Source organism: Lampetra planeri, chromosome 60 (assembly GCF_965212315.1).
Source record: "Lampetra planeri chromosome 60, kcLamPlan1.2.h2, whole genome shotgun sequence".
Taxonomy (NCBI): Eukaryota; Metazoa; Chordata; class Hyperoartia; order Petromyzontiformes; family Petromyzontidae; genus Lampetra; species Lampetra planeri.
In genome coordinates, this window is record NC_136166.1 from 5,556,554 (window position 1) to 5,577,407 (window position 20,854).

The window sequence follows — 20,854 nt, forward strand, 5'->3', positions numbered from 1 at the left end:
CAATCGGGTACCCGATACCCGTACCCTACCCGATACCCGGCTACCCGTACCCGGCCTGGTACGGGTAGCCGTTTGCGACCCTGGTGCGGCCGGGTACGGGTACGGGTAGGCCGTGAGTCACTGGTGAGTCACCGTTTGTCACTCATTTCCCAACGTCTTGTCTCTTCTCACAATTCAAGTTCCTAGAATCAACCCACCCGCGCCTGCAACGTGGCTTCATCCCAGAGGTCGCAATCAGATTTATTCTTATTATGATGTACTCCTTTGAGAAGATAGGGATAGTGTATCGTAAGTATACTCCCTGTGTTGATGTTAACCCATTGCTCATAATAAACTTCTTAGGTTTTTTCGGTAAAGTCACATAGAAAGTAAAATAAAATAAAAACAAAAATCACGACTTGTGTTGCCTCCGAAACGTGGTGATTTTTGTTTTTATTCTATTTTTATTTTATTTTACTTTCTACGTGACTTTACCGAAAAAAACCTAAGAAGATGATTCCTTGCAGTCACGAAAGCTTCAAATCTAGCTCATAATAAAGTTGTTATGTGTTATATTGCGTAAGTATAAATGTGCCGTAACCCTCCACCACTCGACACAGCCAATAAGTCTTGACTTAAAGCTTTCGTGACTGCAGGAATTCATATTCTATGGGTCTTTCGGTAAAGCCACCTATATAGAAAACTAATAAAAAATATCACGACGTTTCGATCGCAACACAAGTGACGATTGCTTGTTATGTGATCGAAACGTCGTGATATTTTTATTGTATTTTTTTATCTACGTGGCTTTACCAAAAGACCCATAGAATACAGCCAATAAGGTTTGTCACGTAAACTGAACGCGCCAATTAGTGTACTGCTTCAGCCCACCGGTGTGTTGGATAGTAAATCCTACAATTGTACATTGTAAATGTTGCGTATTTTAGTAACTAATTGGCTCGTTTTGTTTACGCGACGAACCTTGCTGGCTGCGTCGGGTGGTGGAGGGGTCACGACACATTTATACTTACGCAATATAACCCAAAAAACCTTTATCATGAACAATATTGGTTGCGGAAGCCTACGTGTTAAACTAACCCATTACTCTTTGCATTTATTGCGTCACTGACTAGGCAAACTTAACACTTTACAGTGTCGATTTAAAGCTTTCGTGACTGCATGGATTCATCTTCTTAGTTCTTTCGGTAAAGTCATGTAGAAGGGAAATAATAAAATAATTAAAATGAAACATAATAAAATTTCGATCTAAAGCTTTCGTGACTGCAGGGATTCATCTTCTTGGTTCTTTCGGTAAAGTCACGTAGAATGGAAATAATATTATTTTATTATATTATTATATTATAATATTATTTTAATATGTTTTATTTTTATCGTTTTATTATTTCCATTCTACGTGATTTTACCGAAAGAACCAAGAAAACTGTACAGTGTGTGTGTGTGTGTGTTCGTGAGAGAGCGACTTTAACATTTGTTACCGTAAACACACACCGGCCACCGATATGAATGTCCTGCGCTCGGAGCGCGTGCCATTCTCCTCTCCATCAATCTCCATTAAAAATGTAACAATTCTAAGCAATGATAGTGAAGCCATTCCAATGTTCCATCTCCTTTATTAGTATCAGTAATATGCGACCGGCGTGGAATACCACGGGCTCATTAGGAATATGAATTGCATTGTTCATGATACGGATGGGGGGGGGGGACCGTTGCAGCTACTTTTGTGTTGATTATTATTTTTTTACAGATACATATTTTAAAAAAAATTTAACAACAGCAGATTCGCCAACTCGTAATAATAACAAATGAGCATCTTTATAGAAACATCCCGCTTTGAATGTTTTGCCAACTCGTTTGTTTTGCGTTACTGTGATTGATTAATTCGCTCGTTTCCCCCGGGAGAGAGTCTCAAGGCTCTTTTTCAGGAGGGTCCTGCCAAGTTTTTTTTTGCAGGAGGTCACGGGGTTGATCCCGACCCCCGATGCCTGCTGTATATTTGGACCTTGCTTGCCTGTTCCCGTGGCCGCGTGGATTTTTCTCCGGCTCCTCCGGTTTCCCCCCCACACATTTACAATCGACGTCGCGCGTTCGGAGGAGTTGGCCGCCGTACCTCTCCACGCGATGACGATACGCCACTTCGCTGAGCTATCGTTTGTGGCCGAGGCGCTGCTGAAAACGGGCTACGTGGCTCAATGGGCCTTGCCGGAGGAAAAGCCAGAGGCCCTGGATACAAATGCATCCGAGCACGGCGAGAGAGAGACACGCAAACTCCAAATATACATGTGTAGGGGTCGGGATGGAACCCACGACCTCCCGCATACCAGGCGAGGTAATTAACATCTCGGCACCGCCGATCGCCGCCCGTCTCTCCGTGTCTGTCGATGAGCAAAGAAGCTGGAGGCCAAGGAAGACGGATCCGCTGTGATCGAGACCGAGGGTGACATCACCGAGGCCATCATCGACCAGATAATACGGGGTGAGTTGGACGCTGCTGCCCCATTACAGACCCCTCCCTCCCCTCCCTCCATCCCCCCCTCTCTTGTCGTGATCCCCTTGCACAGGGGGGCGGCTACCTGCAGCTCTGGAGCCGCGTGTGTCTCTTTGGCTGCCCCCCCCCCCCTTGTGTCTCTTTGGCTGCCCCCCCCTTGTGTCTCTTTGGCTGCCCCCCCCTTGTGTCTCTTTGGCTGCCCCCCCCCTTGTGTCTCTTTGGCTGCCCCCCCCTTGTGTCTCTTTGGCTGCCCCCCCTTGTGACTCTTTGGCTGCCCCCCCCTGTGTCTCTTTGGCTGCCCCCCCCTTGTGTCTCTTTGGTTGCCCCCCCCCTTGTGGATCTTTGGCTGCCCCCCCTTGTGTCTCTTTGGCTGCCCCACCCTTGTGGATCTTTTGCCCCCCCCTTGTTTCTCTTTGGCTGCCCCCCCCCCTTGTGACTCTTTGGCTGCCCCCCCCTTGTGTCTCTTTGGCTGCCCCCCCCTTGTGATTCTTTGGCTGCCCCCCCCTTGTGTCTCTTTGGCTGCCCCCCCCCTTGTGACTCTTTGGCTGCCCCCCCCTTGTGTCTCTTTGGCTGCCCCCCCCTTGTGTCTCTTTGGCTGCCCCCCCCTGTGTCTCTTTGGCTGCCCCCCCCCCTTGTGTCTCTTTGGCTGCCCCCCCTTGTGACTCTTTGGCTGCCCCCCCCTGTGTCTCTTTGGCTGCCCCCCCTTGTGTCTCTTTGGCTGCCCCCCCCTGTGTCTCTTTGGCTGCCCCCCCTTGTGACTCTTTGGCTGCCCCCCCCTGTGTCTCTTTGGCTGCCCCCCCCCCCTTGTGACTCTTTGGCTGCCCCCCCCCTGTGTCTCTTTGGCTGCCCCCCCCCTTGTGTCTCTTTGGCTGCCCCCCCTTGTGACTCTTTGGCTGCCCCCCCCTGTGTCTCTTTGGCTGCCCACCCCCTTGTGACTCTTTGGCTGCCCCCCCCTTGTGTCTCTTTGGCTGCCCCCCCCCCCTTGTGTCTCTTTGGCTGCCCCCCCTTGTGACTCTTTGGCTGCCCCCCCCCCCTGTGTCTCTTTGGCTGCCCCCCCTTGTGTCTCTTTGGCTGCCCCCCCCTGTGTCTCTTTGGCTGCCCCCCCTTGTGTCTCTTTGGTTGCCCCCCCTTGTGGATCTTTGGCTGCCCCCCCTTGTGTCTCTTTGGCTGCCCCCCCCTTGTGGATCTTTGCCCCCCCCCCTTGTTTCTCTTTGGCTGCCCCCCCCCTTGTGACTCTTTGGCTGCCCCCCCCTTGTGTCTCTTTGGCTGCCCCCCCCTTGTGTCTCTTTGTCTGCGTACGGTCAAACTGCGACGCGGCTCTCGAAATATTTTCTTTGGTCGAAGGCAAAAAAAACAATGGGTGGGCCCCTCTTCTTTGAAACGATGGCGACCCCCTTGCCCAAGTTGAACCCATCCGTGCGGCAATCGTCGGACGCCTTGCACGACAGACCACGCAGCTGCCCGAGCCCCCCCTCTCGCCGCCGAATCGAAACGGAACTGTCTCAAGAAAACGAGGGCGCTCATTCAATGTGAAATACAACCGTCGCAACGTACACGCGCACACACGCGCGCCACACGCCGCACACACACGCACACACCGCACGTGCGCACGGCACCGCGAGGAAAAATCCGGCCATGCTAACTCGAGTCGTTTGGCTGTTGCAGTCATTAAAATACAACAGCAAAAAAAAACCAATGGAACGCATTGAAGTAATTGAAGTGCTCGATGAGGTTTTTTTTCCCAGCGCGGCACGCGTGAACGTGCCTTGAAAAGTCACGTACGATGCGCTGTATCGGTCAGCGAGGATTTTTACCCCCACACTATCACAGCGGCTCTGCTACAGAGGTAGCAAACTGGTACCCGTACCCGGCCGTACCCGGGTACAGGTAAGGTACGGGTATCGGGTACCCGATTGCGACCTCTGGGATGAAGCCATGTTGCAGGCCCGGGTGGGTTGATTCTAGGAACTTGAATTGTGAGAAGAGACAAGACGTTGGGAAATGAGTGACAAACGGTGACTCACCAGTGACTCACGGCCTACCCGTACCCGTACCCGGCCGCACCAGGGTCGCAAACGGCTACCCGTACCCGGCCGGGTATCGGGTAGGGTACGGATATCGGGTACCCGGTTGCGACCTCTGCTCTGCTGGAAACCACGGCACGGCGTTATCACCGGTGCGGCTTGCACATCCGTGTCGCCTAACGGTGTTCGATGCACGCACACGGTGTGCGTGACGGTGACGGCGAGCGTCACGTGCGTGCGGTTGTAACAGTCGGCGAGGGTATTTTTATTTTCTAATACCGCCGCGCTCTCTTAGCGGCTGTGTCAGAGACCACGACACGACGTTGCCGTCGGTTCGGCTTGCACATCCGTGGCAATTCACGTCTTTAGCGTGACATACGCACCCGAGTATGCGACGGTGCGTGCGTGCGTGCGCCACGTTCGTTCGGCTGTCCGACCGCCGCCTTGCTCGGCGAACCCGGAACCCGTTTGCGCCGAGAACCCGCCGGCAGCTACTCACACGTGCCGATGCAGGGGGACGGGGGAGGGGGGGAGGCATTTTGCAAGCGATGAAATCTAAGCCGAGGCCTTGATTGGGCAGCGAGCCCGGGGATACGTTTCGCATCGGAACTCGCCGCGTCGTTTCGCGTGCCTCTGAGCAGCTTTTCCTAACACCCCCCCCCCTCTTCCCCCCACCTCCCCCCCCCCGGAATAAAACATCGCTTGACCCGTGGGAATTCTAAAATGTGGAGGGTGAATGGCCAATCACAATGCAGGGAAAGCTTTGCTTGGGTTTTCTGAACTGACAACTCTGCTACTGACAAGTAGTGGCGTGACCTTGCGGCTACCCAACCCTAACCGCCGCAGTGCCCTGCCGATCTTGTACATATGCCTGCGTGTTGAACTTCTTCCGCACCGTACGTAGCCAAGCGCACTAATCGGGAGGTCAATACCGCCGATCTCATCGAGGAGCGTAAACCACCGTCGTCACGCGAACTCCGGTCGTCATCCTAAGCAGCAGCAGCAGCAGCAGTGGAGGCTTTCGGCTCAGCCGTCAAACAAAGATGCGCTTCCGCGGACGTCTGGAACGTTCCCTTCCTTCCGACGTTAGGAAGCCACTGGACCTATGCACTTTAAAATCATCTCGATTGAAAAACTCGTTTTCTTTTTAGAAACGCTTTTTGTGTTCAGCTTGTTGTCCTCCCGCTCCTCCGATCAGCGGCACGGCCGGCTACGTGCGGTGCGAAAGAAGTTGCACACATGTAGTGGGTTTCACGGAGGCAGACACTTGCGCTTTGGAGGCAACACGTTTATTACACGCCCCAACAGGGTAGCTACGTAAACCACGTAAACACTCGGGATGATTAACGAGGCGGTAACTGCCACGGAGCTAGACCTCAACAAGGTCAGGTCAATCTTGATTTGGTAAGTGAACCACTGCCTGACCCACGATGTCGAATGTGACGGCCGAAACCCGAAGAGCTTAGCACGGCGGCTTGATTCCAGAAGACAGCCAAGAACGCTCCCGGGACCGCCCCTTTATCCTCCCGAGCGCGGCCTCGCTCCGCCCTCGGCCACGCCCTCTTCGAGATCTTCCCAGAAGGTTCTGGGACTTTACATCACCAATCCCTTTAGTCCCCTTCTGCCCCACCCCCCGCCCTTATCCTATGCAGGTCACGTGCCCCTCTTGGGTTCACCTCGACTGTCACGTGTGCCATGCGTACTCTGGTGACGGAGAGAGGCTCTAAGACGCACAGCTGCACTCGTCTCTGAGTAGCAGGCGCAACGCCATAGTGACTTAATATACGTCACTACACATCAAGTTCAAGTTCATTAATTAGGTAGAGCCCTGTGAGCCATTCGGCTCTTGAATCGGGTGCAACCGCAACAAACAGAAAACAAAAACATGAACAGGAAAACATCTTAAAGTGACTATGTTCAAACAGAAAATCCAAGAAAAGACAGCAACATATTGCAGAAAATGCACCGTACGCCAACGCTGTGTGCAATGGGATGCAAGTCAAACAACAACAACAACCACAAGCCAACTTAGATTAAGGCCATCAGTCTAACTCTGTACTACAACAAACAAACATGGCCAAACCAAAACTTTTTTTCGAAAATCACCAAAATAACATGATGAGCGAGTGGTGGATTTTAGCGAATGCGTGCGATCAGGGACACCTGCATTTGGCGGTTCATTACCAGGGTTCATTCCCCGTCTCTGAAATGTCCTCTTATCTGGAGCCGAGTGCACTTTATTGCCCTGTCTCGCCCCACGTCCCTCCGGATGCCTTCTCCGTGTCTGTCCGGTATCGACAGCACAATGCCTCGCTGTCCCCCCCCATCCCTTCCTACCACCGAGCGCAAACACGCCGCTCACCGTGTCGGCCTCTTAAAAGCGCGCGCTTTACGATGACGGGGCAATGTCAGTGACGCAATGCGAAGCGGTAGAAATTTCAATTTGCCAAGCGCCGTATGTGCGTGTTAGTGGATTTGGTTTGCGCTTGCTACACCCGACCGCCAAATGTAGGTCCCTTGGTGTTCATTCGTCAAGCATTCTCTCTGCCTGCAAGCGAACCGCCGATGAATGCGCGCAATCTCGTGGCACCTCGAGAGCTATGCGGGCTTTGAGCCCGGATAGTGTTTTTGCTTGGGTGCAGTGTCAACCATTCGGAGACAGACTCTTCCTGAGTTCAACACAACTTCCACGCTTTTTCGTCCGCGCACTCCCCGCGGTAGCTCAGCCGAGCCTGGACACGACACTGACCGTCTAACGCTCGACGGCGCTGACCTAGAGAGCCAACCACGATCTCCCGTAAGCGCAACATCTAGCCGAGAGCGGTTCACGCGAACGCCGTCGCAAGAGGTCACGCGTGTCTTGACGCAAACGCTCCTTTCCGTCGGCTGCGCGCGCCTGAAAGAAATTGGGTTCTCAAATTTTACCCAAATTCTTGAAATGTGCACCGCAAAATTGCTGCATTTTTTGGGAATATCGCAGGGCAGTCGACGACTGGCAGTAGGATAATTGGTGTTTTACCCTTCTATCTGGCAACAAAACTGACACCTTTTTACGAGGAGTCATGTTTGCATAGACCGCAATACCTGCAGTCATAATACAAACAAAAGAACATAACTCTGATAATGTATGCACTGTCCTTGAAGTTGATTGGTCCACACCCGAGACAGCTTTCCTTAGAGCCTAGTCTCACATGAGTTGGACCAGATGACGCCAAAAGGCGCACCTGGCAGTAGATCAATGCCCTCCCCCTCCCCCCCGGTCACTCACTCCTGCACACGACGAGACTCATCCCTGCCTCCTGACGTCTCTCCCCGGTCTCACACAACAACAGCAACAACAACAACAATGCACACGCTCGAAAAGCTTCTCTCTGCCTCTCCGCGTCTTGCTTTCTCTGTCCGCGCATCCGCCCGTCCGTCCGTCCGTCTGTCTCGCTCCCTTTCGCTCCTCTCTCATCCTCTGCGCGACCTTGCCCAGGCGATCGGGGGGGGTCGGAGCGGGAGAGACAGCGGCTTGATAAACGCTCCCCGCGCCGCTTTGATAAACTGGCACTGGCATGCCGGGTGATCGCTGCCTCTCCGTGTCCTCACCGCTTGCCACGGGAGCCGGTGATACCCTTATTGAGCGCGACCTCCCCCCGCCCCGCATGCCCATGGTTAAATTGGTGTTGAGATGTTAATTACCTCGCCTGGTATACAGGAGGTCGTGGGTTCGATCCCGAGTCTGACGATGCCTGCTGCTGTATATTTGGAGTTTGCGTGTCTCTCTCTCCCCTTTTGTTCGTGTGGATTTTTCCTCCGTTTTGTTTTTTGCCCCTGCGCATTGAGAATCGACGTCGTTTGGCTGCTCTAAATGTCCACATTGTGGTGATAAGCCGATTCGTTGAGCGATCATTGGAGATGGCCAGGTCGCTTCTGGAAGAAAAAAAAAGAGCTATATAGTAGCTCAGTGGGGCCTTACCCGTAAAAGAAAACATAAAACATAGTTAAAAAAATATATACATATATCCTTTGAATAAAGGCAGTGGCGTTGTGGCCGATTTTCAATAGCTCTCTGTCTAAATGAAGTGCTCTTGTCTCCGCACGCGTGCTAAGAGTACAAATGCGCGGCGTCTTCATAACGCACGTGACGTGACATTGCACGGCTGTGTGTCTTACTGCCGTTCGCGGAGGGAGGGAGGGGAGGGGGCGAGGGAGGGGCGAGGGAGGGAGGGCGAGAGAGGGAGGGGGCGAGGGAGAGGGCGAGGAAGGGAGGGGGAGAGGGAGGGAGGGCGAGGGAGGGGCGAGGGAGGGAGGGAGGGCGAGAGAGGGAGGGGGCGAGGGAGAGGGCGAGGGAGGGAGAGGGCGAGGGAGGGGCGAGGGAGGGAGGGAGGGCGAGAAAGGGAGGGGGCGAGGGAGGGAGGGGGCGAGGGAGAGGGCGAGGAAGGGAGGGGGAGAGGGATGGAGAGGGCGAGGGAGGGAGAGGGCGAGGGAGGGGCGAGGGAGGGAGGGGGCGAGGGAGGGAGGGGGAGAGAGGGAGGAGGGGAGGGAGGAAGGGTGCGAGGGAGGGGGCGAGCGAGGGAGGGGGCGAGGGAGGAGGCGAGGGAGAGAGGGAGGGGGCGAGGGAGAGGGCGAGGGAGGGGGCGAGGGAGGGAGAGGGAGGGGGGGAGGGAGGGGGCGAGGGAGGGAGAGGGAGGGGGGAGGGAGGGGGGGAGGGAGGGGGCGAGGGAGGGAGGGACGTAGGGAGGGAGGGGGCGAGGGGGCAATGGATGCGGGGGATGCAACACGGGGGGGTCCTTTGCCGTTTCGCTCGCACTGCGCTCACCCTCACCCCGTCTGACCTCACCCCGTCTATCATCACCTTGCTCCCCCGTCCCGCGTCCCGTGTCCTGCAGTCCTGCTCTGTGACGGTGATTCACTTGCCTTAAATTAACAACGATAGGCGACGTTTCAGGCGATGGCCCCAATGGGCGTTCTTCACCGATGTGCTCACGCAGAGACCCGTAGACTCACACAGAGACCCACAGACCCACGCAGAGACCCACACACAGAGACCCACAGACTCACGCAGAGACACATAGACTCACGCAGAGACACATAGACCCACACAGAGACCCACAGACCCACACAGAGACCCACAGACTCACGCAGAGACACATAGACTCACACAGAGACCCACAGACTCACACAGAGATCCACAGACTCACGCAGAGACCCACAGACCCACACAGAGACCCACAGACCCACACAGAGACCCACAGACTCACACAGAGACCCTCAGACTCACACAGAGACCCATAGACTCATGCAGAGACCTGTAAACTCACACATACACCCATAGATTCACACAGAGACCCCGAGGCTCACACAGAAACCCATAGATTCACACAGAGACACATAGACTCACGCAGAGACCCATAGACTCACACAGAACCCCATAGACTCACGCAGAGACCCGTAGACTCACACAGAGACCCACAGACTCACGCAGAGACCCATAGACTCACACAGAGACCCACAGACTCACACAGAGACCCATAGACTCACACAGAGACCCATAGACTCACGCAGAGACCCACAGACCCACAGACTCACACAGAGACCCTCAGACTCACACAGAGACCCATAGACTCACGCAGAGACCCACAGACTCACACAGAGACCCACAGACTCACACAGAGACCCACAGACTCATGCAGAGACCTGTAAACTCACACATAGACCCATAGACTCACTCAGAGACCCGTAGACTCATGCAGAAACCCACAGACCCACACAGAGACCCGTAGACTCACTCAGAGACCCACAGACTCACGCAGAGACCCATAGACTCACGCAGAGACCCATAGACTCACGCAGAGACCCACAGACTCACACAGAGACCCACAGACTCACACAGAAACCCACAGACCCACACAGAGACCCGTAGACTCACTCAGAGACCCATAGACTCCCACAGAGACTCACAGACTCACACAGGCACCCACAGACTCACACAGAAACCCATAGACTCCCACAGAGACTCACAGACTCACACAGAGACCCATAGACTTGTTGTCCTCCCCCGCACCTCCGATTATCACGGTTGGCTACGCACGATGCGAAAGAAGATCAACGCGAACACACTCCGGCTGCCAAACGCTAATGATGAAGCCTACGGAGGACAACAGCATTTCCTCTGCGCGCTGATAAGGGGGAAATGCTGCCGATGATTGCCACACACCGCACCGGGTACTCATTTGAGGCTGAGTCGACTTAGGGGAGGCCCAGGATCGAGTTCGGACAATCGTCACCGGTGTTGGCCGCGAGCGGGGAATCGAACTCGGGTCGCCGGGTTCGTAGCGCAGCGTGGCGCTGACCGCAGCGCCACCGCTCCCCACGCAGGATGCGACGCACGCACGCACACGGTGGTCCAGATGTCCCGTGACCCCCCCCGCCCCTCCGCCCCTCCGCCCCATTTAAATCTCTAAAACATCGAATATTATTTTTTTACGCGCAGGTTTATTTATCACAGCAATGACTGCGCAAAGGAAAAACGAAAACAAAAAAACGCTAACCGCCGCACTACCGCCGCACAAAAGACAAAGAGACCCCGTGTAGCCTTAACAGACTGTTGGGGCAAGTGCTGTTAGCGAGCACCTTTGAAGGCCGGCACGGCACACGAGGGGGTGGGTGGCCAACGCCACGCCCGGCCGCCTTTGTCTCCCTAGTTTCAATTTTCACACATCGCACCAGGTACGCATTTCAGGCTGAGTCGACCTAGGGGAGGCCCAGGACCGTTTCATATAATCGTCACTGGTGTTGGCCGTGAGCGGAATCGAACTCGGGTCGCCGGGTTCGTAGCGCAGCGTAGCGCTAACCGCTACACCACCGCTCCCTACCGCCGCACGTACACACACACACACACGTAGCGCGGTCCCTCCATCGGGAGAGGTCATCGTCTGTGCTGCTGTGACCCCTCACGAGCGTGTGTGTCACCGCCGCGGGCTGCAGGCGGCTTCAGGAGGCTGACCATCCGCAGGATCGTCACCAACGCCGACGGCTCCACGTCCATCGACGTCTACCCGCTCGAGGGCGACGATCTCGACGCCAAGCTCCGTCGCATAATGCTCGAAGGTCAGCCCCGCCCGCCCCCTCGCCCCGCCCACTTTGCACACGACACTTACCCGCCCCCCCCCAAGCCCCGCCCACTTTGCACACGCCACTTACCCGCCCTCCCCCAAGCCCCGCCCACTTTGCACACGCCACCGCCCCCACAGCAACGTCACAAAGATGGAGGTCGACACGTGTATCCGCTGATGGGTTCGCAATGGTTGGCCACGTAGGGTGACAAAGAAGTTCAACAAACGGTGCACATGTACGGCCACCACAACCACCACTGCCACCACTACCACCACTACCACCACTACCACCACAACCACCACTACCACCAGAACCACCACCAACCACTACCACCACATCCACTACCACCACAACCGCCACAACCACCACTGCCACTACCACCACTGCCACCACGACCACTACCACCACGACCACTACCACCACTACCACCACTACCACCACTACCACCACGACCACCACACAAAGACAGAGCTCACCCCCGTGTAGCCTCTCACGGATTCGTCACGGGTTGACTGCGTGCGTGTCAAATAAGTTGAACATACACGCGTCTACAAACATACAACCACAACCAGCACTACCGCCGCGAGCACTAGGCCTCAGCAAAGTAAGGTAATTTACCCTTTTTACCGGGTAAAGGATAAAGGTAAAGGTGTCGACATGCCAAGGGGTAAGGGTAAAGGGTAGGGTAAAAGGTAGGCTCGTTGCTTTTTACCTTTTACCTTACCTGCTAAAGGGTAAAAGGTAGGGTAGAGTGATTGTATTGTGGTAAGGGTAAAGGTAGGCTCGTTGCTTTTTACACTTTTTCCTTACCTTGCCGAGGCCTAGCGAGCACTACGGCCACACAACGACAAAGATCACCCGTGTAGCCTGGACAGGCAGCAGGGGCAAGTGGCTGTTAGCGAGCAGCGCCCACGAAGCCGGAATGGCGCACGACGGAAAGGGTGAACAACGCCAAGCCCGGCCGCCTTTGTCTCCCCCGGTGGCGATGTTTACTGCGCCACCATGGCAAGGCGCTCGTTTGACGAGGGAATCCGATGAGTTTGTGCAGATCATTTATTTCTGATCTCCGGGAGGGGCCAGGTCATATTCTTTGGGTGTTTCGGTAAAGTCACGTAGATAGGTTTCAAAGGAAATCACCAAAAATCCACGATCGCAACACGAGCGGTCATCATCAGGAAAAGGGGGGTTAGCCTCTAAAGGCAAACTGTCTATAGAGGTTTAAAATGGGCGTAGCCCAAGTGCGACGTGAGTCTTGATCCATGGCGGTGCTGGTGGTGGGTTTTCACCAATCAAAGGGCTGCCAGGTCATGTTCCCTGCCTCCCTGCACCTCCCCCTCCCTCCCTGCATCTCCCCCTGCCTCCCTTCCTGCACCCCCTCCCTCCCTGCACCTCCCCCCCCTCCCTGCACCCCCCCTTCCCTGCACCCCCCCCTCCCTCCCTGCAGTTCCCCCTCCCTTCCTGCACCCCCCTCCCTCCCTGCACCTCCCCCTCCCTCCCTGCACCCCCCTCCCTCCCTGCACCTCCCCCTCCCTTCCTGCACCTGCCCTGCCTCCCTGCACCTGCCCTGCCTCCCTGCACCTCTCCCTTCCTGCACCTGCCCTGCCTCCCTGCACCCCCCTCCCTCCCTGCACCTCCCCCCCCGTCCCTCCCTGCACCTCCCCCTCCCTCCCTGCACCCCCCCCCCCTGCCTCCCTGCACCTTCCCCTCCCTCCCTGCACCCCCCCTCCCTCCCTGCACCTCCCCCTCCCTCCCTGCACATGCCCTGCCTCCCTGCACCCCCCCTCCCTCCCTGCACCTCCCCCTCCCTCCCTGCACCTTCCCCTCCCTCCCTGCACCTCCCCCTCCCTCCCTGCACCTCCCCACGCCACCTTGCACCTCCCCCTCCCTGCACCCCCCCTCCCTCCCTGCAGCACCCCCCGCCTCCCTGCACCCCCCCTCCCTCCCTGCAGCACCCCCCGCCTCCCTGCACCCCCCCTCCCTCCCTGCACCTTCTGGGAAGCGCGCATGGCCTCCGCACGCATGGTTCCTCGGCACCGGATGAAGCTGCCACCCCCCCCCCCCCCCCCCCCCCCGTCACTCGCCCGTCAGGCAGGAAACCAGCCGGCAAATCTTTATTGTAAATTGTACGGGGAAGAAGAGGAAAAAAAAGGAACGGACCTCACAAAAAATATATATCCACGTCAGGAGATAGATAAATAACAGGAGGGATGGGTGGAAGAAAATTAAATGATCAATCTTGAAAATTCCAATTACAATTAATATGCATTTGATATCGGACACGCGGAATCGATGCCGGCAACTGGGGGGGGGGATACATTTATTTTGTTGAAAACAATTATCACACAAAATCGATGTTGTATATCTCTGAAGGGCAGCGCTGTGCGAGTTAATAAAGTATTGACGAATCTCTGAAGATCGCGTCGAGAGTAACGCTCCGTAACGCCACAGCGGCTTTCATGTCCTTGTCCCACCAGCAGCAATACAATGTTGTGGTGACGACGATAACGACGATGGTGACGATGATGACGACGATGATGATGATGATGACGACGATGATGACAACGATGATGGTGATGACGATGACGACGATGATGATGATGACGATGACGACGATGATGACCAGGATGACGACGACGACGATGATGACGATGACGACGATGATGACGATGACGATGATGACGACGATGATGATGATGACGACGATGACGACGATGATGACGATGACGATGATGATGATGACGACGATGACGACGATGATGACGATGACGACGATGACCAGGATGACGATGACAACGATGATGACCAGGACGACGATGACTACGATGATGACGACGATGATGATGATGATGACGATGACGACGATGATGACGACGATGATGATGACGACGATGACGACGATGATGATGATGATGATGACGATGACGACGATGATGACGACGATGATGATGATGATGACGATGACGACGATGATGACCAAGATGACGACGATGATGACGATGACGACGATGACGACGATGATGACGATGACGACGATGACGATGATAATTATTACGATGATGATGACGATGATGATGACGATGATGATGACGATGATGATGATGATGATAATGACGACAACGATGATGATGACGACAACAACGATGATGACGATGACGACAATAATGATGACGATATTTATTACGACGATGATGATGACGACGATGATGATAATGACGACAACGATGATAACGACGACGACGATGATGACGATGATGACGATGACGATGGTGATGATGATGACAACAATGATGATGACGACAACGACGATGATGATAACGACGATGACAACGACGATAAGAACGATGATGACGATGACAGTGACGACAATGGTGACGACGATGACGACGATGGCAATGATAACGACGATGACGACGACGATGACGACGACAAAGACAGTGACGACAACGGTGATGGTGGCGATGATGAGCACGGTGGCTAGATTGGCCGTGTGACGGTAACCGTGTTCACGGCGCAATTATAATTAACCAACCTCAAATTGATCTTAACTTTTTACAATTACTGCGACTATGACAATTGCCCCATGTAATTTGCCGAGTTTCGGGAATTACCGCCACTGCTCTAGATATTCCGTGCACACCAAATATGCCGTTTCACGCTTATCGCGAGCATGCGTTCACCGGCACCTAAGCCTGAATTAATGTAACTTGATGATGCGGTAATGCGATCGTAAGATACTTGAAATCCTTTCCGCGCGATTTCAAAAGTGCTCCGCCGCATGCTAAGCTCACAGCCGGAGAGTGAACATGAACGTTATATTCTTGGTTCTGTCGATAAAGTCACGTAGGAGGTAAGTAATAAAATAATAAAACTAATACAATAAAATTCTCACGATGTTTCGATTGCAACACAAGCAATCGTCATCAGGTGTGAAAACCACAGCAAGAATTTTTTTGAAAAAAGTGGCGTTTTTTTTTTCATTTCAAATCCCTGCAGTCACGAACGCTTTAAATCTGAAATTAAAATGATACTGCTGTGAAATTTTAGCAATGACGATTTTTTTTTTAATATATATTTTTTAAACCGGTCCTTTTTCGAGCCGCAGTTGTATTCGTGACTCCCCGCGTAAGAGAAGATAACGAATCTCGACGATTTCTCATCTTGTTAAGCGGAGGTCTTCGGAAGTTGAGTCGCAGTTGTGGTTTTTGCGAGCGTCCTCAGTTGTGAAGACGTCTTCGGTTCTGAAGACGTCTTCATATCTGAAGACGAATTGAAGACGTCTTCATTTTTGAAGACGTCTTAATTTTTAAATAAGTCTTCGGTTCTGAAGTCGTCTTCATTTCTGAAGACGAATTGAAGACGTCTTAATTTTTGAAGACGTCTCAATTTTTAAATACGTCTTCGGTTCTGAAGATGTCTTCAATTCTGCAGACGTCTTCATTTCTGAAGACGAATTGAAGACATCTTCATTTTTAAAGACGTAATTTTTAAAGACGTCTTCATTTTAGAAGACATCTTCATTTCTGAAGACGTTTTCAATTCTGAAGACGAATTGAAGACGTCTTCATTTCTTTAATTTTTTAAAGACGTCTTCGCTTCTGAAAACGCTCGTTGGTTACCCCCCCCCCCACCACCCCGAAAAGTGAAATAAAACGCGCCGAAATTTTAATTTGCCAGACTTCGCAAACCAAAGTGAACACGGTGGGTCTTAAATAAAAAATAAGAAAGCAAAAGACCCCGCTCAGCTCTCCGGTACGCGTCGCGACTCGCGTGTGACAGCTTGCGAAACACGACGAGAAGTTTGAGAGGTTTTTGTTTGTTTAAAATCAAATAAATTCACGACGTTTCGATCGCAACACAAGCAATCCTCATCATCTTCCTGGTTCTTTCGGTAAAGTCACGTAGAAGGGAAGTAATACAATTATTATGTTTTATTTTTATTATTTTATTACTTCCCTTCTACGTGACTTTACCGAAAGAACCAAGAAGATGAATCCCTGCAGTCACGAAAGCTTTAAATCGAACTTCAATCCTCATCAGTAGACTAGCCGTAGCTTCAGCCGCACCAACCTTATCATAATAGTAAAAAAAACTCCTACCCAGGGGCCTACCCTGGCTCCTCCCCCCTCAACCAGTATATATACAAGGTCGGATGTCTTGGAATTTCTCATTTACTTGATACAGCAAGCGTGCTATGACGGTTCCACCTGAAGACGGAAGCTTGTGTTGCCTCCGAAACGTCATGATTTTTATTTTATTTTTTATTTTACTTAATTTTAATTTTTTTCCTACGTGACTTTACCGAAAAAACCCTAAGAATATGAATCCTTGCAGTGACGAAAGCTTCAAATCTAGAATTAATCCTCATCAGGTGGAACAACCTAGGCTTTTTGCTTGCTGTGCTTGTTCCACCACCACAGTTGCGATCGAAACGTCGTGATTTATTTTATTTCTACCCACGTGACTTAACCGAAAGAACCAAATAGTATGGATTCCTGCCGTCACGAAAGCTTCCAATCAAGATTTTGTTTGAGTGTTTCGATAAACGACGTCAAGGTATTGCAAACGCGCATTTTCGATGCGCGGACCCTCCAGCAACCGCAGTTATCTCTTCACCACGAACGCAAGTGCTGCCCTGTGCGTTGCTCTAAACTATTAAAACTGTAGTAATAGGTTTATCATCGTCGTCGTCATTATCATCATCGTCGTCATCATCGTCATCATCATCATCGTCGTAATAATTATCATCGTCATCATCATCGTCATCATCGTCATCATCATCGTCATCATCGTCGTAACAATTATCATCGTCATCATCGTATTAAAACTGTTTCACTATTTTCATTTTACCAGGTGAGATTTATAAATAGCTGTTGTTCAGAAGCGACCTGGCTATTTCACAAATGATAGCTCAACGAAGTGGCTTATCGTCATCACTTTGAAATTCATCGCAGCCGAATACTCTGAACGCGTGATGTGGAGGTGAAAACCGGAGGACCCGTAGAAAAAAGCTACGGGGAGAGAGAGAGAGACACGCAAACTCCAAATATACAGCAGACGTCAGGGTCGGGATCGAACCCACGACCTCCTGCATACCAGACAAGGTAGTTAACATCTCCTAGCCACCGTGATGATGATGAGAGAGAGAGACACGCAAACTCCAAATATACAGCATACGTCAGGGTTGGGATGGAACCCACGACCTCCTGCATACCTGGCGAGATAGTTAACATCTCCTAGCCACCGTGATGATGATGAGAGAGAGAGACACGCAAACTCCAAATATACAGCAGACGTCAGGGTCGGGATGGAACCCACGACCTCCTGCATACCTGGCGAGATAGTTAACATCTCCTAGCCACCGTGACGATGATGAGAGAGAGAGACACGCAAACTCCAAATATACAGCAGACGTCAGGGTCGGGATGGAACCCACGACCTCCTACATACCAGACGAGGTAGTTAACATCTCCTAGCCACCGTGATGATGATGAGAGAGAGAGACACGCAAACTCCAAATATACAGCATACGTCAGGGTCGGGATGGAACCCACGACCTACTGCATACCAGGCGAGGTAGTTAACATCTCCTAGCCACCGTGATGATGATGAGAGAGAGAGAGAGACACGCAAACTCCAAATATACAGCAGGCGTCAGGGTCGAGATCGAACCCACGAACTCCTGCATACCAGGCGAGGTAGTTAACATCTCCTAGCTACCATTCCCCATGGACTTCACGACGGTTTTCCGTGAACAAATGCCACTCCTCAAATGCACGCAAACCTGGCAGTAGGAAAACAAAGCTCCGTTGACACTCCGTGGAGCGTTTTACATGTCCAACGGCACTTCGAACCATCTCGGATTGTGCAGTCGCGTGCGCGCGCACGTAATCGATATTATGCAGTGGAGCTAAAAATACCGGGTAAAACAAAAAAATTGAAGAATCGATGCAAGCCTCACTGAAGGGCACGGCTGTCCCGTCCAATGGACGCTTGACAACACTTTATTAAACATAATAGCGACTTCAAACATCCGAACGGAAATTAAACACGGTGATGTGTGCATCGTTAAAGCCCTACGTTTGCTGGCCCATATGGACCAGTAGTCGCTTGTTGGTTATCCTACCACTGCTGCTGCTTGTTGATGATGATATGAGAGAGGTGTTAAGCGAATGTTAACGACCTCGCCCGGTATACGGGAGGTCGTGGGGTCGATCCCGACCCTGACGCCTGCTGCTGTATATTTGGAGTCTGATTAAACCCACGACCTCCTGCAGACCAGGCGAGGTAGTTAACATCTCCTAGCCACCGCGATGATGATGAGAGAGAGAGACACGCAAACTCCAAATATACAGCAGGCGTCAGGGTCGGGATCGAACCCACGACCTCCTGTATACCAGGCGAGGTAGTTAACATCTCACCACGGAGAGGGAGAGACACGCAAACCCCAAAAATACAGCAGGCGTCAGGGTCGGCATAGAACCCACGACCTCCTGCATACCAGGCGAGGAAGTTAACATCTCGAACCGCGGCGCCTCAAATTGTTTAGATATTTAAGTCCAACTCCCCACGGCGGCAATGAACGTTTCTCAAAGTGATAGCAGCAGCAGCATCGGCAGCACAAAGAATGGCCATCAAATCTGTTGACGTTTGCGATGCTTTAACGATGGTCAATAGTATTGACGATTACACCGCCGATGGCGGAAATGTTTGGTTACGATGATGAAAATATTGAAAATCGTGACGATTATCTTCATTAGGCTCATGGGTAATGGTGATGATAATGGAAGTATTAAAGATGAATTAATCTGAGTTGGCGGTCATAACAATGGCCCGGACAGCAAAAAAAAAACCGTGGCAATTCGACAAACCGCGGTTATGATTTAAAGCGATGGGTGGCGTTGTTCGTGAGTGCGACGCACAGCAGGGGATACAATAGGCGCGCGACGCGGGAGACAATGGGTATCAATTGTGAGGCTCTTGACAGTGGCAGAAAATCCATCACGCTGGGGAGTGCGCGCGTGTGTGTGCGTGCCGACTGAAGAAAATAATGAGATTTGTACAGATTTTATTGAGAAGGCAGAATACGAGCGCAAGTCTTTGCTAGTTTGCGATGATGATGATGGTGGTAGTGGTGGTGATGAAGATTTTGGTGATTTTTTTTGTAAATAAATGGCCCTGCGTGGATTGTTTGGCCGGTCGCTTTGGTTTTTTTCCGTTAGTTTTTGTTGAGTTTTTTTAGTTAGATTTTTTTAGTTAGCTTTTTTTAGGTTAGTTATTTTTGTTCAGTTTTTGTTTCGTTTTTTTAGGTATCTTTTTTTAGGTTAGTTATTTTGTTCAGTTTTTTTTAGTTAGCTTTTTTTAGGTTAGTTTTTTGTTTCGTTTTTTTAGTTAGCTTTTTTGTTTGTTTAGTTTTTTGTTGTTAAGCTTTTATTCGTTTATTTTTTTTGTTTAGTTTTTTTGTTAGGTTTTTATTTTTTACGTACAAAAAATTGCCCCTTTGGTAATAGATCACAGCAGCAGCACAAAAAAGCCCCACAGCCACACAAAAAAAATAACCAAACACCCAAACTCCACGCCGGCAGACCAGCAACCCCACTCGCTGCGTCCGCCTGCCGTGGTCAACTTCCTCGTCCGCAAAACGGGCGCTCGCAAACGCTGGCTTTTTGTCCGGACGATCCACCAAACCGAAACCGCACGCGTACAAACCCGCCACCCACCCACACCCAATGCTGTGTCGCTCGACAACGATGGCGGTGACGATGTCGGATTTGACGACGTTGATGTCCTCGTCCCTGCACCCGCCCCGCCAGGCTGGGAGATCATCGCGACCGTCGTCAGGAAGGAGGCGCCGAGGGTTCCTTCCCACGTGGTGACCGAGGGTGATCGACTCGTCATCAGCGCCGACAGCGAGCTCCCCAGCGACATCCTCAGCACCATCCGATCGAGTGAGAGCGACCGATTCACCTCCCCGCACACCCGTCCGCCCTTGCACATTCACGACAGAATATCTCCCCCCGCGTAGCCTTCGCAGACTGTTGGGGCGAGTGCTGTTAGCGAGCGCCTATTAAGGCCAGGACGGGACACGGGGGTGGGCCCATAAAGACAAAGCTCCCCCGTATAGCCTGCAGAGGACTCTTGGGGCAAGTGCTGCGAGCGAGTAGCAGCCTACGTAGGCGGCGGGCAATAGCAGTGTTTACACACCGCACCAGGTACTCATTTGAGGCTGAGTCGACCTAGGGGAGGC

At 52.3% G+C, this 20,854-nt stretch overlaps 1 protein-coding gene across 1 annotated transcript in view; it reads left to right on the forward strand.

Annotated features, from left to right (window-relative positions):
- The window catches only part of LOC144736342 (uncharacterized), a 130,105-nt gene that overhangs the window by 70,856 nt on the left and 38,395 nt on the right, over window positions 1-20,854 (forward strand). The window contains exons 6-8 of the mRNA XM_078619011.1: window positions 2,389-2,473; window positions 11,482-11,604; window positions 20,421-20,555. Of these exons, the coding sequence (XP_078475137.1) occupies window positions 2,389-2,473; window positions 11,482-11,604; window positions 20,421-20,555 (343 nt within the window). The remainder of the gene's footprint in view (window positions 1-2,388; window positions 2,474-11,481; window positions 11,605-20,420; window positions 20,556-20,854) is intronic.